The sequence below is a fragment of the Episyrphus balteatus genome, chromosome 1 (assembly GCF_945859705.1).
Source record: "Episyrphus balteatus chromosome 1, idEpiBalt1.1, whole genome shotgun sequence".
Lineage (NCBI taxonomy): Eukaryota > Metazoa > Arthropoda > Insecta > Diptera > Syrphidae > Episyrphus > Episyrphus balteatus.
The window spans coordinates 115,678,489-115,695,084 of NC_079134.1; the positions used below are offsets into that span (position 1 = coordinate 115,678,489).

The 16,596-nt window shown below is 30.9% G+C and overlaps 1 protein-coding gene across 2 annotated transcripts; it reads left to right on the plus strand.

Annotated features, from left to right (window-relative positions):
* The first annotated feature begins 468 nt into the window (after positions 1 to 468).
* On the plus strand, positions 469 to 12,627 carry LOC129905177 (DNA topoisomerase 3-alpha). Of its 2 annotated transcripts, XM_055980585.1 has the most exons (12): positions 470 to 723; positions 788 to 1,421; positions 2,892 to 3,207; positions 4,539 to 4,678; positions 4,737 to 4,952; positions 5,602 to 5,757; positions 6,460 to 6,715; positions 7,156 to 8,244; positions 8,303 to 8,506; positions 10,319 to 10,440; positions 12,312 to 12,362; positions 12,421 to 12,627. In XM_055980585.1, exons 1-12 carry the CDS (start codon positions 568 to 570, stop codon positions 12,546 to 12,548), a joined length of 3,468 nt encoding a protein of 1,155 aa, XP_055836560.1. In that variant the 5' UTR covers positions 470 to 567; the 3' UTR covers positions 12,549 to 12,627. The 2 variants fall into 2 exon arrangements, with proteins under 2 accessions (XP_055836561.1, XP_055836560.1); XM_055980586.1 differs by lacking the exon at positions 10,319 to 10,440 and having other exon boundaries at positions 469 to 723; positions 12,421 to 12,484.
* Positions 12,628 to 16,596: the final 3,969 nt, after the last annotated feature.

Below are 16,596 nucleotides of genomic sequence, written 5' to 3' on the forward strand. Positions count from 1 at the left end.
AACTTGTATGGGATCCATTTTATCTCTGCTAAAAATTTTCGATAATTTGTATGGGAGCTAAAATTTAGCGCGAGCAGCGTACCAGGCTTGAGATAAAATTCCCATACAAGTTATCGATAATTTGTATGGGATCCATTTTAGCTCAGTTAAAAATTTTCGATAATTTGTATGGGAGCTAAAATTTAGCGCGAGCAGCGTACCAGGCTTTTAGCTCAAGCCTGGTACGCTGCTCGCGCTAAATTTTAGCTCCCATACAAATTATCGAAAATTTTTAGCCGAGATAAAATGGATCCCATACAAGTTATCGATAACTTGTATGGGAATTTTATGTCAGCTAAAATTTAGCGCGAGCAGCGTACCAGGCTTTAAAACGTAAAAAACGGACCACGAGGCTAAATAAAACGCCTAGTGTGAACCCCTCTAATAAAAAGTTGACAGCAAGGTTTGTGATTGTGGTAATTATTTATCTATGAAATGAATATGAAACAAACATCTTCGCATATCAAGCAAGCATTTTGTAAATAATGAATTAAAAAACTGCTCTAGCCGGCCCAGAATTTTTCTGAAATGTTTAAAATATGTTCAAAGTTTAATAAAATATACACTAAAGTTCGTTTTGTAGCAACACAATCCAACAAAGCAATGAAATATTTAAATGTTGCAGAAAAAAACGATGCCGCCAAAACTATAGCCGGATTGCTTTCAAATGGCACATCAAGGAGGGTAATTTTTGATAACACCATTATGTTAAGCTATTTGTTAAATTGCAATTTATATAAATTTTTAGCGGGAGGGACTCTCAGTTTATAACAAAATATATGAGTTTGAAATACCAGTTCGAGGCAAAAACTCAAAAATGGTAATGACATCCGTTTCTGGTCACTTGTTGGGAATGGAATTCCTAATGACGTATAGAAATTGGAAAAATTGTGACCCACTACAGTTATTTGATGCTGCTGTTCGAAGGAATTGTATTGAAACATTCCTTCCAATTAAAAAAACATTAGAGAGAGAAATCAAATCATGTCAAGGACTAATCATCTGGACAGATTGCGACCGAGAAGGTGAAAGTATCGGCTTTGAAATCATTGAAGTTTGCAGAGCTATCAAGCCAAATATAACTGTTCATAGGGCAAAGTTTTCAGAAATTACTACGGCAGCTGTGCGAAGAGCTCTAGACAATTTGGAGCAACCAAACAAATTTCTAGATGACGCTGTCAATGTTCGATCTGAGTTGGACTTACGAACTGGAGCAGCAATAACTCGTTTACAAACTATGAGACTTCAACGTTTGTTTCCTGAAAAAATGGCTAACAAACTTGTTTCATACGGAAGCTGTCAGATCCCTACTCTTGGTTTTGTTGTTGAACGATATAAAGAGGTGGAAGCGTTTATTTCGGAGCCGTTTTGGAAAATTAAAGGTAAACCATAAGCATAACATACGATAATCCAAATTTTGCAAGAATACCTAATTAATTTATAGCCAGAGTATCAATACAAAATCTTGAATTCCAAATTAAAAGATTAAACTAATGTCAAATTCCTTTCAAACAAAAAAATCAAATAAACAATGGGCCATATTCGATTCCTTTATAAGCTGTAACTTTCTTTCTTCTAAAATAGGCTGAGAATTATCTTATTCATAGACAATTAAGACCCACTTCTAAATCATTTTTTTATAGGAAATAAAATGCACGACTGAGTCGCACGAACTTGGTCTTAGAGTTAAAGTTGCTTAAATTTTTAAGACTTTTTATATAGAAATTTGGAAAAAACAAAATTAAACTCGTTTAAAAAAAAAAATAATAAAATAAAATCTGAAATCAAATTGCCCTCCAAAACAAGTACGCAGTTTTGATTGATATATTAAGATGCATTTTTAGAAAAAAAAATTTCAAAATCGTTAGAGCCGTTTGTTTTAAAAATAATTTTTTAAAATAATTTTTTGGCAAAAAAGTTTTAAAATAGAATTGGTATGCCATTTTGTAGAAATCACTAATCAATATCTAAAAACAAAATTTAAAAAAAATTCAAAGTTCCGTTTTCGAAAATTTGATTTTTCAAAAAAAAAATTTCAAAATTACATTTTTTTAAAAATCCAAAAATTATTTTCTGGAAATTTTATTTTTGGTTTATATTTAAATTATATAAATGCTTCTTCACAAAAAGTTTTGTTGAAATCGAATAAGCAGTTTCGGAGATAATCGGATTTGAAAAAAAAAACGGTTCTATGGCAGGTACCCTTAATAATGATTTTCAAAAAAAAAAAAATTTTCATTAAAAGATAGACCTTAGCTTATTACTAACTTTTGAATTTTTTAAACAAAATCGTTGGAGCCGTTTTCGAGATATTTCAATTTTACTAAAATCGGTATATGACAAGTACCGTTATTTTTGGTCCAAAAAAATTAATTCCAAAAACCCTTCTGGAGAGTCGCCAAATAAAGCTACATACCAAGTTTGACATTAATCGGTCCATCCGTTTAAGCTGTAGCTCCTTATATAGACAGACAGACTGACAGACAGCCTGACTTCCGGGACCCACTTTTTTGGCATTGTCTACCATCGTAATGTCATGGAAAAATGTTATCTCAACTTTTTTTTTTGTACGAATGCATAACTTGATATATATTACCTATATCGCAAGTAAAAAATGGTATCATATACTAAAACATACTATATTTGGCTTCATGATGGTACTATGGAAGTATATATGTGCCAAACATAATTTATTGAACTAAAAAATCGCTTTCAAATCGATTTTTCAAGGAATTTGACATTTTTGAAGGAATTTGACATTACACGTAAAAGTTACGCCTGCAGAAAGCTTCTTAAAAAAAATATACATATAAATATAATACATAAAATATTTAATCCTGTTCTACTTTTAGTTACACATACGATTGATGACCTAACAGTTGATTTTAATTGGGCTAGAAACCGTCTTTTCGATAAAGAGGCTTGTGAAGATTATTTGATGCTTTGCTTAGCCGATCCAAAAGCCAAAGTCGAAAACGTAACCACAAAGCCAAAAAATAAATGGAGGCCAATACCTATGGACACTGTCGAAATGGAAAAACTTGGGTCTCGAAAACTCAAATTATCTGCAAAAGAAACAATGACCATAGCAGAGAAGCTATACACCCAGGGTATAATTAGCTACCCTCGAACGGAAACGAATATGTTTTCAAAGGAAATTGATTTGAGGTGAGAACTGGATTTGGATTATTTAAGGCTGGTTTTTGGTTGTTGTGGTCCGTTTAACAAAAGTTCTGAAATTGCATAAGAATATTTTAGTACAGGAAGTTGAAAATGAGTCATCTGAGAATTTTTGGAAAGGATTTGAATTTGATATTACGTATAATGAGGCACATTGAGAATAAAAATATATTTTTTTTTCCACGGGATATGTGTAATATTTTGTTTTTTTACAAGTATCTTATTTTTATTTTCTTTTTTTTTTAATAAGTTTTTTAATAAATACTTAAATAGATATATTTTTTTGATTGAGAAAAGAAAGTTCTATTATTCGGGATTTTCGATTATCCGTAATGGGCTCGGTCCCGAGTCCCGACCATCCCGGTTAATCGAGTTTCAACTGTTTAATTTCGTTTGTAATGTATTTGTATAAAAAGTTATTGACTAAAAAACTCACGGAGATGATCATGAGTTTTACATTTTTTTCGGTTTAGGTCTAAACGAAAAAGTTCTCTCAATAACTTTTATACAACTCTAAATTTTCTACATTTTGGTATATTAAGTTTTCTTGTACGCCCAAAACTGTTTTAGTTATAACCTGACGAATTCAATATGTTGGTTGACAGTAATAATAATACTGGTCAGCAAAATTAAACTTTTTTTTGACACAAAAACCAAAAAATATACTTTTCTGAAGGTTTTTGTTTTCTGATTTCGAAGTCAGAAAACATTTTTTGGAAATTTTTTCCTTTGGTAACGTTTGCCAAATTACGTTGTTGTGAATTATGCTTTGTGATTTGAAATTACAAGATGGCATGAATATTGAGAAAAATAGTTTACTGTAAGCAAAGTAGTAAAAGTTGCGTATTAATTAGTGGATTCTAAGTGTGACGTGTGTTGAAGAAGGTGCAACTTTTTTTTTTTAATTAAGTAAATTCTCCAAATCAATCATTAATACGCATCTGAGGCCCTTTTCTATCAGATAGACTGGCAATGGCAAATAGTGTTTAGGTATACAGGTTGGTATTGAAGTGTGAAAGAAAGTACCAATTAAAAAAAATTGCATAATTTTGGGTAGATAGGAACATTTACACTACCTTAACTTCTAAACCGTAAGTGATAAAAGAAAACTTTTGAGAATCAAAATCAGCGCATCTACAAATTTGTGCAACATTATCATACTTATACATCGCTTGAAAACTACTGTAATTGTAATCGAATGGTGGAAGATATGCACATTTTAGATTTTTTATACAAAATTGCTTCCATGAGCCACGCAGAACCATTTTCTTTTTGTTATATTTTTATGGCTAAATATATGTATAATAGATTTTTTTCAGAAATTTAGTAGAGCAACATACAACGCACTCCATGTGGGGTGAATTTGCTGCCAGGGTAATTGAATGGGGCTGTAATCCTAGGAATGGAAACAAATCTGATCAAGCACATCCTCCGATTCATCCTACAAAAATGGTAACACGTACGGAAAAGTTCAATCATAAATATGTTGAGATAATTACCTATTCTTTTTATTTTAGATTTGAATGGAAATGAAGGCCGTGTTTACGAACTTATTGTGAGACATTTTTTAGCATGTGTTAGCAAAGATGCAACAGGATCGGAAACTGTTGTTAACATCGACATAGCTGGTGAAAAATTTAACGCAACAGGGCTTTGCATTTATGAAAGGAATTATTTAGATGTATACATTTATGAAAAATGGAATGCAAAGCAAATCCATAAATATGAAATAGGTAAGTTTAATAATCAGTTTGTATTTCATTAAGATAAATAAATAAAAGTCGCTAGTCTGAAAAAATCGCCTTTCTCTTCTCTGCGACCTATAGCATATAAGGTGCTGGTCTTACTTTAATATATGTTAGCTATTGTGAACAACATCTTTTTATGAACAATATTTAATTCTCATAGTTTCTAGATAATAGAAATGTTAGAGGATTTCATTTATGTTTTTTTGAGGTAATAGGTCTTTCGTGAGAGTTAATGGACTGGAAATCATAAATTATTTCTGCTATTTGTTGTCACCCTAAATCTTCGTCATGCACCGGGTTCCCAAAGTAATACAAAAATCCATGTATGTAATAACATCACTGTTGAAATAGAAAGCATTGAAATATTTTTCTCGCAGAGCTCGGTGCAGATCGAGCCCCGGTCGGAGCTAAAAAATATCCTATTGTAACTATGTCCTTCTGTGATCCACAATGAATGTTTCTATTTGAAGAAATCTTTACATTCTTGGCACCCTTGCACAAGCGCTTGCTATGTGTTGAGGATTATTTAATCTGCTCTTGTTGTGATAAAAAATTCAATTTGTTACTATATTTACCAGAAATAAAATACTTTAGTGATTGTTGTTTAAAAAAGTTTCGATTTTTTATTTAACAGGTCAAATTTTTGATCCTGATGAAATAACCATGCAAGAAGGAGCAACTACAGCACCACCTTTACTCACAGAGGCAGATTTAATCGCACTTATGGAAAAACATGGTATAGGCACAGATGCAACTCATGCTGATCATATCAACACAATTAAAGAAAGAGGTAAGTGTGTCTACTGTGTACATTGTACCCGGTATAAACGCGGGTACGTAAAAAATGCCAGTTGCCATGAGTTTCACTTTTTTTACTTTTTGTTATAGGAGCTATCACTATGATCAAATAATGGCCCTTATTGCGAGTGTCGTTCAACTTTCGATAATTAAAAGTCGATGGAATCGATAAATATCTGTTTTGGTATTGTGTATCTCTTTTCACCAAGATATTTGCTATTGTGAATTATGATTAGGATTTTAGTCCAAAGCAAAATTGTAAACGAAAAAGATCGAACAATTAAACAAAAAATATCGTTCACAAAACAGATTCACAGTGCAAAAGTAACTTTAAAGCTGATCGATTATCGACAAAAATCGTTTATCGACAGAGATTCACAATACCAAAATTCATTTTCGATGATCGACTATCGATAAAAGTCGTGTATCGAAAGACAAACGAAACTCGCAATAAGGGCCAATTTTGTTTAATGATTTGTTCAATCATCGATATTTGAAAACCGTAATATAGCGGTCTTAATTTCTATGCTAAAATGTAAAAACTACTAATAAGTCACTCTTTCTTATATTTTTCTGTTTTGTATGTCCTTAATAACGTTAAATGTCAAAATATTCATAAATAAAACCAAGCTTCTTTGTTATGTTTATTTATAAACTTAATTTTAATCATTTGGTGCTCTTTTGTTTTCCTTAGGCTATATTGGCGAAGCCGATCGAGGTTCGCTTGTACCAGGTGTTATAGGAATGGGTCTTTATGAAGCTTATGATGCAATGGAGTTAGTACTTGCAAAGCCTGTTCTAAGAGCCGAATTCGAAGCAGATTTGAAAAAAATATGCCTTGGCCAGAAAGACCCAAAAATAATACTGCAAGAGCAAATTCAAAAATACAAAGAAGCATACAAAGTTATAATAAATAAGATTACAGCAATGGATGAAAAAATAGCACAAAGGTAATATCATTACTAAATAAATAACTAAATAGAATCACATGAAGAACTATCGAACAGTAGCCGCATAGCGTGCCCGTTCTACGTTTTCTGTTGAACAATGCTAGAAAACTTTCAAGAAAATTAGGACCGAGAACTTTTTTTTTTTTTCTAAACAATTATAATAGCAAACAAGTACTTGGAGGTGCTACGATCAATGGTACGGTCAAAGTTATAGCTCTTTTATTTAATGTCGTTTTGCATTTGCTTTGGCGATTTTTATGTAAAATACGCATATTTTTGGTGGCAGATAGAAATTAAAATAGCCGAAAAGAAAATTCTTTAAATTCAAAATGGGCGTAACTTTTATTGAAATTGATTTCTCAATCTATTAAAACTAAATATGTATTTAATAATTAATTTTAATATTAAAATATTTTTAAAAATTGATGTTTTTATTCCAGACTCAATGCAACGCCTCTTGAATCCACTACAAACGAAGCATCAAATGAAAATGAAAATCAGATTAAAGAACTCTTCGCTTGTCCTAAATGTCGTATCTCTCCAATGGGACTCAAGAAAAAGAAAACATCGGGCTGGTATATAGGATGTTTAAATTTTCCAGACTGTAAGAATGCAGTTTGGCTGCCTGATGAATTAAAAGAAATATCTGTAGCAGAAGATAAATGTAACCGTTGTGATTCGAAAATGTTAAAACTGAAATTGACTGCAGCTTACTATCGCAGTGTTTTCAATGCACCCGATGGCTGGTATAGCACATGTTTAAGATGTGATTCTAAATTTCGTGAAACCTTTAACATAAACTCTGATCAGGTGAAGCAAACTGGGGCTATAGTCGGCGACGCAATGTCGGCCAATGTCAGAAGAATAAATTCTTCTGCCACGTCTACAAATCCAATAAACAGTGCTCGAGATGGAAACACTCGGAATATAAATACGGATACTAGAACTAACAAACCAAAGGTTTTGCAGAAAAAAACTCAAACTAAAAGTACTTCAGTTAAAGCAAAGACTGTTCAGCAAACAAGTATACGAACATTTGTAACAAATTCGCTTAGATCAAATACAACGGAACCCGAAGCACATGTAGAAGATACACGCGATTTTTTTGAGTGTGATGATGAATTCGATGATATTCTTGGGAGTGCAGATTTAGAAGAAGTTATACAAAGGCAACCTTTGCCTACGATGACTCCACATGAGGCTGTTAACGAAGCCTCTTTACTTCTTAATGATGACTGGGGAGATATAAGTTGGGGTTCTTCAAATATAAAAATTAATGCGACAAATGTTCCAGTTCCAAAGCGTATTCGAGTTGAGTCAGAAGAACCGTCTCCAAGTACATCAAGAAGGTATCAAGCAAATTATCGTGAACCAGTTGCATTGCAACCGTCAAATTCAAACAGATACCAATGGGGTTCTTCTTCAACACAAACAAATAATAGTCAATCCGACTTTAACAAAACTAATTCACGTTCAGCTCAATTGCCGCAAAATGTAAAATGCACGGGTTGCCAATCATCTGCAATAGAGTAATTTAAATTCATTTGATTCAATTGTTAGTATGTTTGCTCAATTTTTCCTTTGCAGGCTTACTGTTAAAAAAGATGGACCTAACAAAGGAAGATCGTTTTATAAATGTCCAAAACAACCAGCTTGTAATTTTTTTCAGTGGACTGATGAAACTGACATTTCTGACGACACTAAGAAAACGCAGAAGAAATCGGATAATGTACAACATACACAGTTACCAAATGAATTTGTTTTATGCAATTGTCAAGCTCCTGCAAACAAGTATGTATTTATATATTTTTTTTAAAGAAAAGAAACCGAGCAAATGCAGCTATCTTATCGAGCAAATTTACATGAAAATGTAGACACATCGCATAAAAGCAACAAATTTCTACAACAACAATGATGTTTTCAATCAAGCGTCAAAGCTAAATCACTTAAGGGTTTCGTTTTTAGGATTATTATTAAAATGTTATTGGGCAGGTACTTACATACATACATAAGTGTAATAAAAATAAATTATATTTGTAGGTACGTGCTTTGAAAAAAAAAAAAAAAACTAACACGCAGCATTGCTTAAACAGTTTTCAATATTTTCACTTGAAATTTGGTACAATATTTTAAATAATATTCCGCATATAAATACTTACAAATTTTATAATTTATCACCTTCAACAAAAGCAATTATGGTAGGTACGTCATTTTGTAATATTTTTTTTATGAAAATTTTCTTAATCACACATACAAAATTTTGTTACCACTTTTATATTTGTTTAAAAAACATCTTAAAAATGGGTTTTCTAGAGTGGCCTAACCCCTAAAGATGTCGAACAAAAATAAAACAACCAACAAATTTCAGGACGGGTCCAACGCACAAACTTTAACATAACATATAAAAAACATCTGAATATTCAGGATAAATTTAAACCTCGCGTCAACTGAATAAGGACACATATTTTAAGGTTTCATTATTCGTTTTTTGCTAAACACATAATACAAAGAATAAAATTCACAAAGTTCATTCAAGTAACACAAGCACACCTATCTGAGTTTTCAGATGAAAATTACCGTCTGAAAATTGTAACTCTCAGAGTTATAACGTTTTCGTTTGGTAATTCTTAGAACTGTCCGGGACTGTCCGATCCGGAATGCCAAACGATCAGACGTGGATACTTTTTTTTGATTCTGAAGTTTGGTTTTCTTTGTATTTGTGAAACCTCAAATGCGAACGTCTGATGAAAGTTTTGTTTTGTTTGTATTTTTTTTATTATTATTAAGTTATTTATTTATTTTTTGTTTTCTTCACTTTATTTTAATATAATTTAAAGTTTGTGCATAATTAAAAATCTTAAAATTGAGAAATGAACAACAAACAATGACATTTCATTACTAAGTGTGAGCATGTGTGCGTGATTCTCGTTTTGATTCTGCCTCAAAATTCAGAATCGATTTTCTCTTCTTTTCAGAATTAGAACTGTCATTGAGTGCCAAACGAACAGTTTCAGAATCGTTCGGAAGAATTCCGGACAGTCCCGGACGACCAAACGAAAACGCTATTAAAGTTCAGGTGGTCTGGGTTCAACCCGACCATTTCATGTTTACTAGTCCATTTATACTCTGTCCAGCAGTTTGTGCCAGGTCCAAATTTTGTTTTCTCATACGATAAAGATGGGATGGGGTTACATTTCATCCCCTTTCTCAATAAACCACTTTTTGAAGAGCATTTTTTTTTTCGTTTGTTTAAAGAAATTATAGTTTCTGTGTCGGGTACATGAAATGGACAGTCAAATGTAAAATTAATATAATTATGAATCTAATGCGACAGTAAAAAACAAAATCATACTTTTAATTTGTTTTTTTTTTTTTTTCAACTGGACAAAAATTATATTTTTGTATGAAAGTGATAAGTGTACATTATTAGAAATTCGATTATATATATTTTTAAATGACCAAGTATGCTATCAGAGGAACTGGTCTTATAAAAAACTATTACTGAAGTAACTCCATTATGTATTCTAATGTATTGTTTTTGTTCGATGTGTTCACAGAAATGAGAAGTTCCACCAAAAATTCTTAATTTTATTATATCTATAGGTTGATTGTTCGGAAAGAAGGGCCGAATCAAGGACGTTGGTTTTATGGATGTGCTAACCGAAACAAGTTGTGTGGATTTTTCAAATGGGCCGAAAACGAATGTGATACCCAACAAAACGAATGTAATTTTTTTTATAGTATAATAATTATTAAACTAAGATTCTAGTGGCACGAGAAATACGTTATGATAGAATTCACAAGTTTCATACTTAGTCTATAGCACATGTATTGGTTTTACTATAAAAAAAAACTTATGATTCGAACTGATATTTCTTTATTTTTACTCAGATTTTTATTTTATATTTTATGAATACAGACGATTTATAGATTTTTATTTTAAATGATAATAATAAATTTGATATAATTTTGTTGCCTTAATTCAAGCATATACAGGGTGTCCCAAAAGTTAACGTCGAAACGAAAACGGTAGATAGGGTAGGTGGTGACAGTTATCAGAAAAATAATAAAAACAAAATCGCAGCCATATATTTTGGGAGTTATGGGCATTTGAAAAAAAGTAGAAAAAATGGTGAAGGTGAAAACCTGTGAAGGTTTTCCATGTGCCGTGACTACAAATCTTAATTTTTCTCACTTTTTTCTGTTGTTACGGAACCTTGAATAAACCTGCTATCAAATGCATTCAAAAATTTTAACTCAGCTGCATCAGTTTTAAAGAAAATATTACTTTTTTACCCAACTTAGTACTAAAAAATTTTACATGACTCTAATTCAATGAGCCGTAGTGTAAAAAAAATGCACTACGATGTTTCGGCAAGTTGCCTTAAAAGTTGGTGTGTTCAATTCTCTTTTCAAAATGGTATAACATTGTTGAGAATATTCCATAAATAACCGAGATAAATTTTTTTTTCTTAAGAAATCCGACTTTTTTATGAGGTAATTTTTCCATATTATTCAAGTTTTGTACCCTTCCAGAACCTTTCAGAATACAAAAACTTAAATAATATGGAAAAACCTAAAAAAAAGTCGGATTTCTTAAGAAAAAAAATTTTATCTCGGTTATTTATGGAATATTCTCAACAATGTTATACCATTTTGAGAAGAGAATTGAGCACACCAACTTTTAAGGCAACTTGCCGAAACATCGTAGTGCGTTTTTTTACACTACGGCTCATTGAATAGTACTAAGTTGGGTAAAAAAGTAATATTTTCTTTAAAACTGATGCAGCTGAGTTAAAATTTTTGAATGCATTTGATAGCAGGGTTATTCAGAAAAATTAAGATTTGTAGTCACGGCACATGGAAAACCTTCACAGGGTGACCATTTTTTCTACTTTTTTCTACATTTTTTCAAATGCCCATAACTCCCAAAATATATGGCTGCGATTTTTTTTATTATTTTTCTGATAACTGTCACCACCTACCCTATCTACCGTTTTCGTTTCGACGTTAACTTTTGGGACACCCTGTATAGTACATATACATATACCCCCGTATTTATAAACGTTGTATAACTTTATACAACTGTTTAAATTTGGAAAATGTGATCAAAAACCTTGTTTATTGTTGTCTTATAGCTGTCAAACTTATAGACAAGACTAGATTGTCTTAATCGCGAATAATGTGATTATTATTTTTATTAAATAAGGCATATTTCCAACAATTTGAAAAAAGTTATGCAGTGTATAAGTAGACAAAAATCTAATAAATACGACTGATAATATATATCTGTATATAAAATATAAATGCACAAAAATAAAAAAATGTATTTAAGCTCCAAATTTTTAAATATAACTCAATCTGAACTTGCTTGATTCTTAATTAATTACGCATTTTTCGAACTCAAACATTAATATCTGTGCAATCCAAGAAGATATTAAAATTAATGTAAACGCATTTTCAGTCATAAGTATTAAGAGAAAAATTATGGTTAACAAGAGGTATACCAAAGAACTTAGTATCATTCATAGCCCTAGAATTTTGGTTTATTACTTTCGTTGTAGTTTACAACTAATAACATATTGTTTTTTTTTAGCTTTGCGTGAATGCAATCCATCAACGAGCACAGGTTTTTCAAATATAAGAAGTAAATTTAATACAAATATATTTTTAATTTTAATGTAACTCAGATGAACATTTTTCAGAGCCAAGCACTAATACCCGTACTGAATCAACTTCGAATAACGAAACGAAGAAAAGAAAATGTGGAATGTGTCGACAAGAGGGACATACAAGATCAAAATGTCCGCGAAAGGCGGAATTTGAAATTTAACAGTTTACGTTATTATTTTTCATTTGATTACAATTTTTTTTCGAAATAATAAAATAAAACAATATTTGTACATAGTAAATATTTCAAGACATTCATTATTTCATAGCAATTTTTAAAATATCATTGTAGGTACATAATCGTTGTCAGTATAACAGTTAAAAAATCACCGAAATCCCGTTTAATGCTATGATACATTGATTAAAAATGGAATGGGCATTTTATGATCATTCGAAACACAATCATCAAACAAATCTTAAAGGTAATCAGCCCTATCACGGTTTCCATTCGGAGAACTCTTTCCGAATTGTTCAAAATTGTCGAATTTTCTACGGAGGTATACGTTCCGATTGACATATTTCTTCAGAAATACTCGACAAAAAACAGTTGCGGAACATTTTAAGAAAAATTAATCTTCACAAAAGTAAGTATGTATGTAAAATAACCCTGTATGACAAAAAAAAAAAATGGTTTTAGGGAGTTTTCGTAATCAGTGCAATTAGGTTGAAAAAAAGTGGAATGTCTTCGACCGCGTATATTTGTCGGCCTTTTATTTGTCACACAGTGTTATTGTTTACAAATATGTAAATGTATAAATATAAGAGAAAAACAACATGTTTAAGTGTGTTTTTCTCTCTCTTTTTGTAACTGGCGTTTAAGTTAAGTAGCCGTAATATTAAATTTTGGAAAGCCCCATTCTTTTATTTTTGTGAACAATTTTAATTTTTTGAAAATGAGTCGATGAATTTTTTGGAAAGTTTTTTATCCCTACCGTATAAAAATTTGTTGAGAATCGTGTACCATATTTTTTGAAAAATGTGTGGAAATTTTGGAAATGGAAGAGTTTGGAACCAAAACATATTATTTGACTTTCCAAATTTGTTCTTTGGAGAAGAATTTTATATCTTTAATTTAATTTTGGAGCAATGCAATGGAATCATAATAGAACACGATATCTACGCGTGTCTTACAACGTGAATGTAAAAAAAATCTGCATGTTGAAAATAAAAAGAATTTTTTTATATAACATATATCAGTATTAAAACATTCCCCTATTTAAATCATGCAGAACATAATTCCATTACTCTTATTTATGTTATTAAGTCTTACTCTTCATTTCTGTCCAAAAAACACTATTTTATGTTTGTTTAAAGTCTTTTGGTTCTTGGTTATCATATCAACAGCAACACTTTCACTTAACCTAAGTGTTGCTTTTTATTCACAGGGTGTTTCGGTACTAGTTGCAAATTCTCTCATATCCCTCAAAAAATACTTTCTCATATAAAACATTAAAGTAAACTTTATTGATTCTTCACTTTTGTTTTACTACCGTACCATCCTTTTTAACAATTGATCGCATATATTAGAACATGAATTTTCAGTTTTGCGTGGAAACTTCTTTTAATAAACAAAGTAGTAACCATAATGAAACACAAAAAGGGACAAAGCCGTATCATCACAGTTTCTGTTTGCTTGTATCAGTAAACAAATAAACGAAGTATATATGTTTAAACTTGTTACAACTTACTCAGGAAAAATATTTCAATATACCCCGACATGAAATTTTACACAAAAAATGAATTACGAAAAACAAAAACCTACCTCAAATGAATATACAATTTTTAAGTGTACGTATTAGTTCTCCTTCTATTCACCATTATAAAATACTTTAATATAATGTGTCATATCGCCAGACTACATGTTCTAGCTTAATCAACAATCTTCTCTTCCCCCACTCTTTCACATATAGTTTACAAAAGATCACGTATACGCCACAGTGTACGTTGAAACCGTGCAAATAATGTGAATTACAACTTTCGCCTAGGTCCCAGTACACCTAAATCGATATTAAAAACACTTGTACTCAATTACTGAACAACAACTTCATCTTTTTTGTAGTCAGCGTTAATAAATAAAAAGAAAAACAAAATCATTTCAATAGATAAGTTACTAAAGAAAATTATGTATTAGGGAACTCGGCCGAACAGCTCCGATTTCGATGATCTTTTTTTATAATTTAACAAACCAATGTCATGAAATCATAGGATTCTCATTTATCTTCATTATTTTTAACCTACCGGTTGAGAGCTAGGAATAAATATTAGGGTGTGTCACTTTTGTATGGCGGAAAAATTGCTCTAATTTTGCAAAATGTACACTTTTTATTAAAATGTACACTTGAATTACTCAAAAACCGTAATATTTATCAATGTAACATAAAATCTTACGGTTTTTAAGTAATTCAAGTGTACATTTTAATAAAAAGGTCAAAATTGTAAATAACGATAAAAATTTTTTTTCGAATTTAAGCTTTTTTTCATTTTTTGCATTTTTCGATAGCATGTACTATGGTATACTAATGTAAATTTTTGTTTAGACCATCAGAAAGTAAAGTTTTAACGGACAAAATACCCACCGATTTTTTGAAATAAAGCTGATATTTTGACACGTGAGTTTTCGATTGAAAATTAGGGTGTTGATATTAAGTCAAAATAAGGTGAAAAATAAGTATTTTAAATCAAATAAATTACTGTGGATTTGAGACACAATAAGGAACGTTTTTTTACAAATTTCATTAAAAAAAATATTTTTTGAAAAAGATAAAAATTAAAAACCAAAAATACGGTTTTTTGAATTTTTCACCCTAATTTTGAGGTTATGTGAAAAAATTGTTAAAACACAAGCTGTAGATCTTTTTAGTACCTAAAACTTTGCCATATAACTTTTTTCCATAGAGCTTGTAGTTTTGCCAGAAATCGAGATATACCATTATTTACCATTAAAAACTCAACCCACCCACTTCCCGAACTCGGCTCGCCCGTAATTTATTTTTCCTATCATTTTTATCATATTCACCTCCTTTTCCAATGGGTTTCATTCTACTATGATTTTTCCTTACTTTTTAATGTTTTTGAAGGCTTCGGCATTGGTCTATTATTTGTTTATCATTTTGTTTATAAATTTTGGTTTTTGCTCATTGACGGGCTGAAACATTAACTTTTAATACATAAAAATGGAAATAAAGTTGGTTCAAATAATTTTTAGAAGGTCTTTTCAAATTGGGGCCACTCTACTATTTCAATTTTAAACAATTTCAACTGTAGATAAACACGACATCTAGTTTTCACTAGGAGAAGGGTTAAACTGTTATACAAGTGTTATTAAGTGTGTCGCTGTTTACAAATATTATAAATAAATAATTTTTAAACAGTAATATATTAAAATAATATTATAAATAAATTAAATAAACTTCTGGAACGACACCACATGAAGGAGCAAGGCCCAGTGACTTACAACTCTCAACCATTCTTGGGTGTGTTTAGCTATTCCTGAAAAAATGTAATTAGGTGGTGGAGGTGAGGATTCGAACCCAAGAATCTGGCGTCATGGGCCATCGCACTAACCTGCAACGACGGCAGTGGATCGATTATACTATGGGGGTGCTTGCTAACTTCTGGCGTGGGAAAGCAGTATTGTCAAATATACTGTGACTGTGAGTATTTATTATTAATTATTATTATTATTTATTTCCATACAATTAAAAATTACACGCAAATATGTGAAAAGATAGGGGCATAGCCAAAACTAAGGCTTTCAGCCATGTAAGTATTTAGTTTTTGGGCAATAAGTCAAAAATAGGTGTTCAAAAACCTAAAGCAAACAGAAACAACTTTTGTCTACTAGAATCATCATGTTCAAAAATTATTTCCAAAACCTATCTTTTAATATTATGGAAGAAAACTGTAGCGAAAATATAACTTAAAACACAGAAAAGTTTTATTCTTAAAATTGAATAAATCGGGGTAAGAAGAGACATTCACAATTCCCATCTCTTGTGCGAATCTTAAGCGACCTGAAAACTGTTTTAACTGAATAATTGACTTATGCATAATTATGCAGTTCATTTGAGCTGACTGAAACCTAAGCCGAGGGTAATCTTCCTGATTTGTTGGACCACACCACTCATTGATTACCAATGAGTTTGCAGAATATTCCTTTTTTTATACTTTAAGAAAGTATTTAAAGTGGATACAAAATAAATGTAGGTACT